The 15805-nt window shown below is 44.2% G+C and overlaps 1 protein-coding gene and 1 pseudogene across 2 annotated transcripts in view; both read left to right on the top strand.

Moving 5' to 3' along the window:
• Positions 1 to 530: 530 nt before the first annotated feature.
• The window catches only part of LOC119598581, a 77352-nt gene continuing 62077 nt past the window's right edge, over positions 531 to 15805 (top strand). Inside the window, exon 1 of one of the 2 annotated variants that reach the window (XM_037948230.1) lies at positions 531 to 782. In XM_037948230.1, the coding sequence (XP_037804158.1) occupies positions 669 to 782 (114 nt within the window). In that variant the 5' untranslated portion in view covers positions 531 to 668. The remainder of the gene's footprint in view (positions 783 to 15805) is intronic. The other variant, XM_037948229.1, reaches the window with a different exon arrangement.
• LOC119598582 lies at positions 11480 to 13402 on the top strand (annotated as a pseudogene).

The following is a 15805-nucleotide window of genomic DNA, read 5'->3' as shown; positions in this document are numbered from 1 at the left end:
CTTCACCTCTAACTTCCTCCCTTTTCTTTTCCTCTTTCTATCTCGCTCTCACTCTCTCTCTCCGTTTTTTTTTTTTACTCTCTTTCTCTCTCTCTCCCCCTCTCTCTTTCTCCCCCCCCCCCCATTTTTTTTCTCTCCTTTCTTTTCTTCTCTCTCTCTCTCTCTCTCTCACACACACACACACACACACACACACACACACACACACACACACACACACACACACACACACACACACACACACACACACACACACACACACACACGTGCAAGTCGCCTGTATTAGGGAGTCAGAATCTAGACCAAGAAAAAAATTAAGAAAAATACTTATTGGATTTATTGGAATGTTACAGCTTGTCGATGTGTGGATGTGTAAACAGTACAGCTGCGTGCATTTCTGTTATGTGGCTTTTGTAATTTAATTTTTCTATAGCAAAATCAGTACAGGCGTTATGTGGACTTTGCTGTTTCGTTGTAGAATTAATTATCGTACAACCCAATGTTGCCATGTTGCCACGTACCCTTTCAGTTGCAGAATTATATTTCCCACAGAAGTATGCTTTCCTTATTAAGTTCGTATTATCACGTGAATATAGTGTGACTGGAAGTTCTTTGTATATGGTTTGTAATTAACTAGGGGAATCAACTACACTCGGTGCAAGAGAATAATGGCACTCAACAGAGCGAAAGCAGACGTGACTGAAACGTTTTGGCCGATCTTTCTCGGCGCCTCTTCCTTCCAGAGTACACCGTCAACCTTATCAGCCAACACATCCTTTGTGGTAAGTGCTCTTACACTCCTAGGCATGAATGATGTACACTTACTAGAACAAATATAGAAGAGGTATATATGGTAATCTTTTCGGTGTCACTTCTCCATCGGGAATCTTTAGTTATTGTATAGTTTTGGGGTTGCTATGTTGCGAAATTGCAAGGGCATTCTTGGTGGGAAATTACGTGGACTGTATGTTTTAATTAAAATGTTTAGCTAATGTGACTTTATTAATGTTCCTCACACTGCGAACACGCACCCACACGCACACACACCCACACGCCCACACCACACACACTACACACACACACACACACACCACACACACACACACACCACACTACACACAACAACCTACCACACACACACACACACCCCACACACACACACACACACACACAACACACACCACACACACACACACACCACACACCACCCACCACACACACCACCACACACACACACTCGAGGTCAGAAATCCTGAACTGCATAGCCATGTCTAGCTATGCATGTCAGACTTCATCGACGGGGGGGGGGGGGTCCTATGCCCAAAATGCACTAGAATGAAGCGAACTGATCCGGAAAAATCTAGAAACAACCTGCTCTCTTCTGTGAATCTTTTTCGGCCGCTCGTGACAATTCCCACCAAAGCTTGTGTGTCCTAAACTGACAGCAGCCTTGTGCGATGGTGTGTGCAGACAAGAGTGTGATTAATAAGCGATTAATGAGTCTAGCTTAAACCCTAGTTCCTACAATATCTAACGGACGTGCAGTCCACCGACTCGAAGTTGCCTAATGGAAACGAATAACTTCGGTTGACTGTACCTACTATTGAAATATTGGAGCGTAGATCGATTGGGCATTTATGCCCCCAGGTTATATTGGGCAGCCCTGGGCACTATGATATGGGGAAGATCCCAACAATCGCGTTGTACAAGCTCCGTTCTAGCGCCATAGAACTGTCACGAGTGAGCATGTAAAAAGCTATGTGTATTCCTGTGGTGCAAACACTCCATCAACCAATGATGGGAAGCTGTGAGCTTCTCTCAAGCCACACACAGACACACACAACCACACACACACCCACACACACCCCACACACACACACACCCCACACCACACACACCACACACACACACACACAAAACACAAAACCACACAAACCCCACACAAACACAAACACAAACCACACACACACACACACACACACACCCCACACCACACACACACACACACACCACACACACCACATAATATTATATACATATTATACATATATTATATACATATATATACATATATATACATATATATATATATATATATATATATTTATATATATATACATACACACACTTATACCACACACACACCACACACCCCACACCACACCACACACCCACACACACACACGCACACACAAACACACACCCCACCACACACACACACACACACACACACACCACACACACACACACACACACACACACACACACCACACACACACACCACACACCCCAAAACCACACACACACACACGTGTACGTATATACATATATACTTATACATATCTATTTATCTATGTATCTACCTATCTGTGTATTTATTTATATATTTATATATATAAACACACACATACACACACACACATACACACACACACACACCACACATATATATATATATATATATATATATTATAAAATATATAAAATATATATTTTATATATATTATGTATAATATATTGTATATTTTTATATGTATATATATATATAAATTATAATATAATATATTTATTATACTATATATATTACATATATATATAGATTTTCTATATGTATATATTTAATATATATATATATTATATATTTATATATATATTATATTCTCATCATCATCCCCTCATCCCCTCACATCACCCCATCTCATCATCAGGGCAAACGCCGACGGGGGCGCCATGCCGCATCCACCCTTCCTTCCACCACGAGGACCCCTCGAGCGAGTCTCCAGGCGGGCACACGGCCCATCTCTAATTCTTCGCGCAGTTCTCTCGAGCTCCCCAAAGCCATGATCTCCTAGGTCGTCCCACAGGTCTCCTCCACCCAGGGTTGTCTCGCAGGGAGACAACCTGATGGGCAGGGGTCGTCCATAAGGAAGCAGCTGGGTGGCCATATAGCCTGAGTTGGCGATCCCGGATTATGCAAGTAACGGTCCCATGCCATTCTCACTGTGCAACCGCCAGTTGGACACGTGGTCCTGCCAACTGTCCCCCATGATCCGGCGAAGGGACTTGTTACAAAAGGCATCAAGGCGAGACTCCAAGACACTGATAGCGTCCAGGTTTCGCTTCCATAGAGCAAACTGGCAGTATCAAGGCCTTGAAGACACGCAATTTGGGTCCTTCTGCAATAGGTACCGACATCTCCAAACGCTCTTGTTGTCGAGTTCATGGCTCCTGTTCCCAAACCCAATCCGTCTACTGACTTTCTGGTCTGACAACCCAGAGATATGGACTACGCTACCAAGGTATGAAAAACTTTCTGTGACTTCAACGTCCTCGCCTCAAGCATGGATCGACCTGAACGGGTTCCCCAAACAGCCCCCCAAGTCCTGAATCTAGGTTTTGGTCCAGGAGACCTCTAGCCTAGGGGCTCGCCTCATTGCTAAATGCATCAAGAGCCCCAAATGACCCCAAAGGGACTCGATAGGAGGGCAACATCATCGGCAAGTAAAGGTCTGAGACCTTAATATTGCCTAGTGTTGCTCCACACTGACTTTGGCTGTAGCTCTGCCCATTATCCAGTCCATACAAGTGTTGAAAAGTGTTGGTGCAAGGACACGCCTTGCCTCACCCCTGAATTACAGGGAAAAGTTTGACATACCCCCCCAAACACTTTACAGCCTTTCAGTACCAGTATAGAGGCTTGCTATCGGGCCCAATAATCTGTGTCGGAATTCCCTGACCCTCAGGATCTCGCATAGTGATTCCCGATGCACCGATCAACGCCTTCTTGAGGTCGATGTAGGCTGCGAGCAGCCCACGACCAACTCAAAACGGCGTTCCACAATTACTCGAAGCGCTATATACGTCTATTGTGGACTTGCCAGGTAAATCCGACTGTTTCCGGTCTCTGATGCCTCGTAGGTGTTGCGGATCCGTTTCAGAAGAATGTGGGCGAGAACCTTGCCTTGTATGCTGAGCAATGTAATGCCACGGTAGTTGCTACAATCCCAACGATCCCCTTTCCCCTTCCAGAGAGATGATCCGTCCATCCGCTGATCGGACTGCAGTCATCTGTGAGGAGGGCTTAGGGTTCAGTTTTCTCAGGGCTTGGTAGGCAGGGCGAAGGTCATTTACCAAGAAATGGCCCTCGACCTCCTCCAAGATTCATGATGAACTGTTCCTTGTCCCTTCTCAGCGTGTCCGGCCCTACGCACCATGGAACGCGCAAGACTTGATTCCCATTTAGCCGGCCTTGCGACACGCTTCAGTGGCCTCTAATGTCTCCAGGGAGATGGGATTCTGCCTTGTCTTATATATATATATATATATATATATATATTATATATTTTATATAAGTATATGTATATATGTATTTGTGTTGTATGCCACACACACCCATACGGGTGTTATATATATATATATATATATATTATATTATATATATATATATATATATTATATGTATGTATATATTGTAACGATGGCTGATGAGTGGTAGAGTGCAGACAAGTCGCGTCTGGCATGATGGGGGAATCTAGGGCAGCGACAAAGGTGAAATAGACTTCTTGATAGTTTTTTGCAGTAATTATAATGAGAGGATGGTACCAACTGATGACAGAGGTTCGGTCTGGTCAGCGTGCTGTAGGCTGTCTGTTCTGTCGCTTGCAGGCGACCCTCTTTTATACGGGTTGAAAAAGGGAAACTCACAAGGTTCAATGTACTGGGAATTTGTGAAGGAAGAATGTGATCGTGTACACGGGGCAATGTCACGAGGTGAAGGCCTGGGGATGTTGCGCCCTGCTGTCGTGTCTTAGCAAAGGTTTGGTATGTAGGGCTGCGTTACAGTATTAAATATTTTATAAGTTAATAGTGTTATATTGATGGCAATAGTAGATGATGGAAGTGTCTTCTAAAAGTGGCCCCAAGGGAGTCCTGTAGCTATAAGGGTTTATACGAACACTAAAGATCCTGAGTGAGCATCTCTGGGGGGATATTTGGTGTGGGGTGAAATAGGCCATATGTCAAATAGGTATTCCACTCCCACCATTGTAAGTCGGAATGATGGCCCTACAAAGGAAATGTTTAATGCGAGCTTAGGGTGTGAGATAGCAACCAAGATGTCTAGACTCCTTTATTATATTGTATGATGGAGTACGGCTGGGCCGAGGAGCGAGGTGTTGCTCCTTGGCTTCCCGCAGGGAGTCTGCCTGTCATCTCCTACAGTGGCCCCCCTAACGGAAGCCGCCTTGCCGCGGTGGGGGGGCTTGAGGTCCCAATGATTTGGTGAGCCGGACCAGAGGGCTACCCATACTGGAGGGGTCACCAGTGAGGGATAGACAAAAGGCTTCCTGGTGCACCAAGGCCTATGAGGGGATGGTGTACCCCCCCCTGGTCTTTCCCATCTTGGACTAGGGAGAACTCTCCCACGTGTGTTTGCCGTGCGTGGCATCCCGTATTACCAAAGGAGACAGGAGTCCGGGAGGTTGAGCATGCTGCACACTGCCCCTGCAGCTAGCAACACACCTTTTTGGTCCTTTATTCTGGTTAACGGTGGCTTGATCAAGGCCCGCCCAGTCAATGGGCTGGTCAATATGGCTAGGGTCAAGCAGGCACTATTCAGTCGGAAAGCGCATAGGTCCCGCGACTGCCATCATACTGTGATAGTGGCTGCGTATATTTCCTCATTACCCCTGTGGCTTTTGGGGAAATTTTTTTGAACCCAACTATAGTTTCCCCCTCGTTGGACTCCAGGGTGGGTGGGGGGTGAGGAAATGAAGAATTCAATTTGTATGAGTACTACAATTTACAAGATCTAGCCCCTCCCTGACGACCTGCGCAATCCCCGACCATTCTCTCTGGAAAATCACATGTCACTCGGGAAACCCTTTTCAGTTTCCAAAGGGCAAGAATGGGAATCGTATGGTTCCCGGGCTCCCAAACCAGGTCCTCCTCAATCCACTAAGGAGATCTTCCCTGGTAATATGAAACATTTCATATAGTAAGTACCGGGTAGTGAAAAACCATTGATGGTGTATAAATCATGGATCTTGAATCTTTGAGGTTCATGGGAAAAATAGTTAAAGTATGTCAACGTGATCCTTGTATCACCCCACAGCGAATGGTGCCTGATAGTTGAGGTTTCGTCACCAGACGAGAGTGCCGTCTGCGTGCAATATGTAACATTCCTGGGGCTCAGTTTCATGCTCTCCTCACAAACCTCAATCATGTAGGGAATTGTCTTTTCCCGAGACCTGATGGGGTATTCTGAGAGAACTGTTAGAGAATAGAGAATTTTTATTAAAGTGGAGAAAAACGTTTTAGAAGAAATTTAAAGGGTTTTGGAACAGTCGACACCAGCTCTTCTTCTAACTTTTAACACATTAGTCCTTCCAAATGGGTTAAGTTAGCATGGTACCACCTCAAGGTAAACCATATTTGCCCAACCCTATGCGGTGCTTCCACTCCCAGGGTTATGGGCATGGAGCTAACTCTTGCCGTTTTAAAAGAAATGAAAACCAAAGAGTAGTGTAAAGTGTGGTACAACAGGTCATCAAGGAGATGAAAACTGTCCAGGTCCAATATGCTGTTACCACTGAAAAGAAGCTCATAAAGCTTCTCAAAGCAATGTAAGGTACAAATTTAAAAAGGAAGTTTTGGGTAATAAGGAGAAAGGGGAAAGTTAGTTTTCCAGAGGCAAAGCGACGGGGCCTTATGCTGTTTGCACAGCCAGGTAGGTCTTTGCTTCGGTTCTAGCCCATCCTCCTTCCCCCAACCCTTGCCCTCCAATCTTTTACAGCACACCCTGCCACTTCCTCTAAACCTCAGTCCCAATTGCTGACACTGCCTCTGGTGAGTTGTTCCACCAAAAACGAGTAGAGTGAGGGGTCTATTGAGGAGACTCCTTCTCCCAAAGTAAGGTCTTTGGAGCCATCAGGAAAGGCTCCAGAGGCCTCAACGGTGACAGCTCCGCTGCCACCACATCCACGGGAAGCTCTGCTGCTAGGCAGAATGCTCCTGAAGTAAAGGCTCAGGCAACGCCCTTTGCCAAGGCAAAGGAATCCTAACCTGTCCCAAAGACTCCAGCTGCCCCAAAATCCCCAGGCCTCCGCTGCTAGACAGAAGCCCCTGAAGCAAGGCTCAGGTCCGTCCTTTTCCTAGGCAAAGAAATCCTGAACCTGTCCAAGGGAAAACCCGTGAAACTAGTTCCACAGCTAGACAACCATTAAAAAGGTACTCCCGGATCATGGAAAGGGACAGCCTAAAAGGGGTGAGGCAAACCTTGACCACAGGTGCTGCCAAACACCTTATAAGAAATAATCTAAGACTGGGTACCCTAATCCAATGGAACTTTCAGGAATTCATGCAAAATGGGAAGAACTGCAACATCTGATAGCTTCATGGAACCCAGTTTGTTGTATGCCTACAAAAGATTATGACCAGGAAAATCGTCCCCCTTTTCCTGAGAGGATTTCAAGTTCAAGCCCATTATGGAAACCCTTTTACAAAGGACCTCATGGAGGAGTAGGGAGTAATGGTACGTCATGATATTCCCTTCCAGGCCATCCACCTGCAGACAACACTGCAGGGGAAGGCTGTGAGAATAGGCTTTACACGACCTTACACTGTTGCATCCTCTACCTTCCTCCCATAATCTCAAAATAAATGATTTGGAAGATCTACTTGGGCAGTTGCCACATCCATTTCTACTCTTGGAGATTTCAATGGTCGGGATCACCTCTGGGAGACACTTTGTGCACCCTCGAGGAAGGGGCCCTTTGGGGTCCTTGTTCTTAAGAGTAGATGCAGTTTTACTGAACAGTGACACTCCCACACATTTCCAAGTTCAACTGGGACATTCCCAATATAGACCTATCAATAGTTCACCTGATTCACAGTCGAACTTTACTTGGCAGTCATGGAAAACTTACATGGAAGCGACCATTTTCCAATAATTTTGGAGAGGGGAATGGTATTCCAGTCAATTGAGTGCAGAGATGGCGACTTGAACATGCAGACTGGAATCTTTTAGATCAAATGCAGTATTGCAAAAGGGTCTTTAATGATTTTCCAGAGTGTTCAAGATGCTGTTAATCACTTCACTCACGAATTCACCTTGCAGCAGAAGCATTCATTCCCAAAATTAACAGGCAGTACCATCGTACCATGGTGGTCTGATGACTGCCAACAAACTGTCAGAGCAAGGAAAGCTGCATTAAGGCAGTTGAAACGACGCCCAGCATTGTAACCTTGATCAGTTACAAAGACCCAGCCCAAGGCCAGGCACGTGCTAAAGGAGGGTAGACGGACGTCGTGGAGACAGTATGTCTCTTCGTTAACTCTGGGACCCCCTTAGCATGGGTGTGGGACAAGGTGCGTAAGATTGCTGGAAAGAGCACATCCATATCACAACCTGCTCTGAGATAGATGTCTTAATCATCACAGACAAAAATATTGCTAATGAGCTAGCTAAATCCATGGCAGAGATCTCCTCTGGGCATCTTTCACTGCTCGATTCTCCACTCTTCGTGCTGACAGGAACAACACCCATTTTCGTTCTTCAGTAGGAATGCAGCAGAACTTCATACAACTTGCCATTTTTGCGCAGGAGATGGACTCTGCTTTGGGAGCTCTGCTGTAAAACTGCCCCGAAGTGACGATATTCCTATCAAATGATATCTCCTTACCGGAGAGTTTCCCAGAAGTTCCTGTTGGACTTTTTCAATAGGATCTATAGGGGGCACAGTGCCATCCACATGGAAGAGGCTATAATCATTCCTGTTCCTAAAACCCGGCAAAGATGCTTCCACAGCAGGAAATTACAGACCAATTTCTCTCACCAGCTGCATCTGCAAGCTCATGGAGAAAATGGTAAACTTCAGGTTGACATGCCTGGAAAAGGAAAACGTGCTGACCCCATATCAATATGGGTTTAGAAAATTGAGATCGACCACAGATGCACTTGTGAGGGTGGAAACTGCTATACAGAATTCCTTCGCACAGCGACGTCACATGATAGCAAATCTTCATTGACCTTGAAAGGCTTATGTACTACTTGGAGCTGGCTACTCATGAACTGTATGACATTGGGTTTAAAGGAGCTTACCTACCTTCATACAAAGCTTCCTTGCTAAGGAATTTAGAGTTCGGGTGGGAAAAAGTTTCTCTAACCTGGGAAACCAGCTGGAAGGGGTCCCACAAGGGAGTGTCTTAAGTGTGACCCTGTTTGCCTTTGCTATAAATGACATTATAAAGGTTGTTCCAAGTGCTGTCTCATGTAAAACTGTATGTGGGTGACTTTACCTGTACTGCTCAGGAGGAAACTTACAGGATGGGGCAAGGACGCATGCAGACTGCAAAAAATCAGTTGTACATGGGCAACATATCATGGTTTTAAATTTTTCTCCAAGCAAAACCATGGGTGTACATTTCCACAAACGAGGAAAGTTCCATCCTTCCCCCTATTTGGAGCAACCCACTGCAATTTGTCCAAGAGGTGAAGTACTTGGGTCTAATTTTTGACTCAAAACTTCATGGGTGCCTCACATCAAACAGTTAAAGTGAAGGCTACAAAAACACTTAGTATTTTGCGGTTTTTTTCACATTTATCTTGGGGTGCAGACCGCACAACGCTTCTACGGGTTTACCGAGCGCTTATTCGAAGTAAGCTTGACTATGGATGTGAAGCTTATTCATCTGCAACTCCCACTGTTCTCCGGGTGTTGGACTCGGTTCATATGAAGCTCTCAGAATCTTTACTGGGTTTCAGGTCTTCACCTGTGGATCCCTGTATGCTGAGAGTGGAGAACCCCTCTTCATTACACTGGGACTACATGAAACCCGATTTACTATACGAGACTACAAAGGATTCCGGGATCTCCTACATCCAGATTGGTTTTCAAACCCCCCTTTAGGATAGCCGATCCTATGGGAGGGGGAATGAGGGAAACTTGTAGAAGAACTTAATGTAAGTCTCACTAAGGTTCTGGCTGTTTGGAATTCCCCAATTTTCCCCCCCTTTGGGCTAATCAAGTCGAGCTGGATTTGGTCGAATTGGGAAAGGGGAGAGATCTGAAGCGAGTCAGAGAGAGATTTCTTCAGCCATTTCTAAGTACCAAGGATCGGACGCAATATATACAGATGGTTCGAAATCTGAAAATGGTGTTGGCTTTGCAGCAGTGAGCAGAAGGAGACTGCATCTGGCAGTCTTTCTCTAGCAGCCTCGATCTTCACTGCAGAGTTACATGCCATCCTTGCAGCAGTTAGATGACTAGAGATCTTATAACCATTCTATTGTGATATATTGTGACTCTCGTAGTGCCTTCAAGCAAACAAGAGCTTAAAATCATCACATCCAGTAGTGAGGGAGGTTCAAGATTGGGTTGCACCCGATGTCCAAAACGTAAAAAGATAACTCTGTGTTGGGTGCCCGCGCATGTTGGGGGTCAGTGGGAATGACGGTTGATCAGAAGGCTAAGGCACTGCCGCTCAGCTTGTGATGCTCGTTTCCTCTCCCACACACCGACCTGAAACCCCGCATCAGGAGTTGTCTTCGCGATAAAAGGAAAGGGAAAAATGAGGGATATCTCCAGAAATAAACTGCGAGAGATTAGAGATGACCTTGGCATTGGGTGCCCACATCCATCCCAACCGAAAAGTGGAAGTTGCATTAACAAGGCTAAGATCGGGCACAAAAACTGACTCATGGGGCCCATGATGGCTAAAATCAGGCACTTTTGTGAGGATGCCAAGAGCCCTTAAAAATCGCACATGTAGTGGAAAGATGTGCAACATTCTCAGACCCAAACGTATGTACTTGTCTCCCCCATATACACTGAAGAAAGTATTGGGGAGGATTGTGACATAGAGGGTCTTATTAGTTTCCTTAGGGAGACTAATATTTTTTTAAAAAAATTTAAATTTTGCTAAAGTTTATGCAAAAATTTATACCCTTAGAGTATAATATTTATGCTTTGATTTTTATTTGTTTTTGTTATTTTAAGATATCTATTGATAGATTTTTTAAAATTTTAAAAATTTTAATATTTCTGGGTTTTAAAAGGTATTTGCCGCTAATGACCTTAGCTATTGACGCGGCAGTGTTTTAATAATCAATCATCAATCCCTACAGTGGTCTAAAAATGGGCATAGATCACGTGCTTAACATATGACAAAAATTTGGGGATGAAAGGTAGTATTATAACAATGCATATCTCTTGTGGAAGGAAAAGACAATACAGCTTGGAATGTCAGTGTGGCACGAGAGACGATAACAGGTAAAGCAATGTATTTATGTATGTATATGTATGTATATATACTTACATAAAATTCGCAATGTAGGTAAGAGAAGAGACAGTAAACGCAGGTTCTGTGGCAGATCTGGCACAACGAGGGTCCCATGTACAAAGAGAAATGTACCAAAGTTGCATGTATCTTCCCCGTATTAATGTCCCTTTTCCACCCTTTAGCAGATCCCGCAGTGGCGATGAACCCTGAACTGGGGCAGTGGGTCCAGAGGAACAGCATCCTCATAAAGGAGAAGATCGCTTCAGCATCCGGCAGCTCAAAACGAGGACGAAGCACGAAGACAAGGAGAACAAGGTGCGCGTGCTTGCCATCGTCCAGAGAAACAGCTGGAGGTGAAGTCCGTGCTGCTGCTGGGTGAGACGGGCGCAGGGAAGACCCTCTTCCCCACGCCTTCCTCAACAGGGTGTTTGGCGTCACTGCGGGGGACAAGACTCGGCTCCAGCTGAAAGACCAGATGGCAGAAGGATAGAAGACCACGCAGAGTCAGACGGACTACACCACGGCCTACATTATCTACCACCAAGAAGGCATGTCAGGCCCTTTTAACTACATGATCATTGACACCCCCGGCCTGGGCGACACGGAAGGCATGGAGAAAGACAATCAATGACATGTCTGAGGTTTTCTTGACTGATGAAAAGTGGGTTAGTCACATCAACATGTCGGATTTGGGCTGGAAGGGAAGTGAAAACAGATATGCGAGAGGAAGAGAGAAATACTCAATCGAATCAAGCAGCTCTTAGGCTTCGACATCAAGCCTTTCCCCGATATATTGCTTACATTTACAACGATAGAGCAGGATCTGTTAAAGGGTTTTAAGGCATCAGGGGTAGGATACAACCAAGTGTTCAACTTTGATAACCCAAAACCCCTTTTTTGAATGCCCTGCTATGAGACAAGGGGAAAATCAGATGCACAGGCTGTGATGGCTCTTTAAAGGAAGAGAGTCATGGGCCCATTTCTAGAAGAGCTCAAAAGGAGGGAGGGCGTCAACCTCAAATTACTGCCGATTAAACCTCACTCAATGAGACTCGAAGACTTGCAGCGCAACAGCAAATGCAAAGGCAGCGCAAAGCAAACATCTCGTCTAGTCCAAAAGCACGAAGGGGAAATGTGTGACCTCGAGAGGAAGCAACAAGGGTCGACTGGGACAAGATTGAGGATTTGGACACAAGCAGGGAAATCATAGTCCTTGATGACGGACGCCACTGCCACTACTGCAAAAAGTGTGATAAGACTTGTATTCCAGCTTGTGGAGTTTTCCACAAGGCTGCAGTTGCTCCAGTAAAGGAAGGGGAAAGTGTAGGTGAGACGATACTGGGAGTTGTTGAAAAAGTTGGTGCCCTTGGGTCGGCACTTGGCTTTCTTAGTGTGCCGGTGAGGTTGGCCTCTGCTGCAGTTTCAATATGCGCCGAGATTGGGAGGACAATCATGTTTCTTATTCAGACCAAGAAGTCAAAAGAAAAAACGGAGGGCTTGCACGCCAGTGAGGGCAGAAATAAGTGCACAAAATGCGACCATTTACTATTAGATCATGAAGTTAGAGACAAGGTCATGGCCAAAGATGCTACTTGGGATCAGAAAGTGAATCTGCTCAAGAAATTGAAGTATGAAGAAATCATGGGGAAAAAATCTGATCTCGAGGCGAAGATTGCATCATACAAGGCGGAACTAGAGTCAATAAACAAGCAGAAGAAACAAGATGATGGCACGCTTAAAGCCTATGAGAGAGAAATTAAAAAACTCAGGATGGGGAAGTAAAGTGCGAAATAGTCACTTAGTACTGGATCTGAGATTTTAAATTATTTTTACATATGTTCATATGTAAAAATAATTAAAAATCCGCTCAGTTACTGCCACCAATTTGCTGGTTGTTCATGCGCTGACATTTGTAGTTGCCGGCCGTTTCAGTTTTCCCTTTGGTCTTTTGTTACACGTTTGTATGTAATTAAGATAATGCTTTTGCTCTTCTCTGTCCATTTTATGTGATTAGTTCTCGGACAGTAATTGAAGTTATCGAGCCAATGACCACATGCAAGCCAAGGTACTAATTATGGTTGTATTCTTTCTGCTGTTGAAGTAAAGGTCTTTATTATGCTCAGTTGCCTTTGAATTATATGTAAACCTAAACAGCTGCTAGTGTGAAGTAAAAAGGAAGAAAAGGAAATAATAATAATACAAACTGAAACGTAAAAAAGAAACACATATATGTATATATATATATATATATATATATATATATATATATATATATATATATGTATATATTTATGTATATATATATATATATATATATATATATATATATATATATATATATATATATATATATATATATTATATTTATTTATGTACAAATAATGAAAAATATTAGTATCGACATAATGGATAAAGAGAGACATTGCTGCAAATAAATCTTTTTAACAAATGCCTTTCAACGTAAAACGTCAAAAAGATTTTGATGAAAGAGTATACAAAGAATTTAAAGAATTACCGACCTATAAGCCTCCTATCAACTGCCTACAAACTGTTCACAGATGTCATCGCAACTTGCATCTCCGACACTCCAGATTCTAACCAGCCTAGAGAACAGGCAGGCTTCCACGGTGGATTCTGAATAACAGACTGCATCCACACACTATCCCAATCAATAGAGAAAATATATGAATACAGGAAACACTTGTGTATGACATTCGCCGATTACGAAAAGGCATTTACAAGTAACAGCAGCATCAGAAGCTATTCGAAAAACAAGGAGAGGAGGAAATTGTGCAAGATAAGTATGCAGATGGACAACAACCATTAAGCATTATACAGAAATAAATGAATGCCGATTAAGATTTGAGAAAGAAAACGGTATTTACCTCTTACCTTTTCTGGCCTTCCAAAGCTATGGAAAACTTTTATGGCATTTTTCGGTAACATGACAATGTAGTAGATGATATTTCATCTACTACATGGATTGGTCTATATCTCTTTATTGAGTGACTGTGTGAGTGTGAGTAGCCACAGGTATGGTTGGGTGCTGGAGATGAAGTGAAGATCAACGGGGGAGTCGGGAGGCTAAAGACTGGGCAGTCCTTCTGTTACTGATGCTGTAGTCGTGTTCGGGGAATGATGACTAAATTTCCCGGATTCTGCGGCTAAAGTACACTAGTGCTATGTAAGCGCGCGGGAGCGAGGGGAGCCCACTGTCCAATGAGCGAGGACATGGCTATGCACCTGGTGTGACCCAACCTGGAAAGTATACTCAACTTCAGGTTTGCGGGGTCGTGCTGCTACAGCATAACCTAAAATAAGGCAAAATGTTAGTGCTGAGTGCCTCCTCCAGCTGCATTTTCTGCGTCGCCCGAAATGGCCAAAGAGCTTTTGGAAGCTGAAAGGATGAACCTAAAATTCGGAAGGGTTTCGAAGACCGAGAAGAAAGAAGGAAAATACCTCAATTGTCCTGTTTCCTCCAGCGTTTTTTCTTAGTCTCCAAGAAGCTGCGTAATACCTGTAAAAGCACAGGGTAGGACTAAAGCTTTGTGGATTTAAGTAGAATATACAATAAAAAATAAAACCCTGAAAAAAAACAGAACACTTGGCTAAGTGTGATTCTGCAAAACACAGTCCGTATATAGTAATACAGAATACGACTCAAAAAAAAAAATAAAATAAAATAAAAGCTACTATGTTGCCAGACAGAGGAAAACAAAATATGTAATGACTGATGGGAAAAAACTTTTAATTGTACTATGTACTGGGAGTAATCTGACTCCTTCCCCTCTGTTAAACTTTGTGGGATGGTGGTTGGAGGTGTAGGGGAAGACATGTCTGTAGAAGGGCTAGATCCCAGAGCAATGTGCAGTGTGTCTTCAAGAGGCAGCCAAAGGTAGCTCTCTATGAATAAGTGGGAAGATGCCCACTGACCTGCCTTTCGAACATGTAAATGAGCGAAAGATCGGAGGAATGCAAGGGTGGACTTGATAGGCCCGGGGAGATGGATCTCGATCACCACAGCAAAAAAAAAAAAAAAAAAAAAAAAGAGTAAGGCCACCTCCAGAAGCGATTTCTGTGTATGCACAGAGTGCGCCTGCAGGATAGACACACCATGCCAGCACCGCCACAGGTCCCAAACGATGTTCCTCAAGCTCGTTCTTCGCAAGAAAACAGGGATGAGGTGACATAAACATGCAGAAGTTGTCGTCTCCCAAATGCAGAAGCAGCATATCTCTAGACAGTGTCACAAGCTGTGACAGTCTGACACCAGCAGGGACTGTCACATCTTTCAGAAATGACAAACTTTACTAACGAATAGTCGATGCTGCATGTCCGGCGAGGATGTCGTCGACTGGGGAGTCAGGAAAGAGGCGCTGTATCATTGGAGAAAGAAATTCCATGAGTGAAGACTCAATGATCTCACGAACTCCGAGCCCGGATCTGTAATCAGAGCATGATCTCCCCAGGAGAAGGGACTGGGCACCAACGGAGAAGTATTCAGACCCAAGGCTGGGCTTCCCAT

The sequence above is a fragment of the Penaeus monodon genome, chromosome 41, assembly GCF_015228065.2.
Source record: "Penaeus monodon isolate SGIC_2016 chromosome 41, NSTDA_Pmon_1, whole genome shotgun sequence".
NCBI classification, from domain to species: domain Eukaryota; kingdom Metazoa; phylum Arthropoda; class Malacostraca; order Decapoda; family Penaeidae; genus Penaeus; species Penaeus monodon.
Note: the sequence above shows the minus strand (reverse complement) of the source record. Positions and strands in the feature narration are given on the sequence as shown.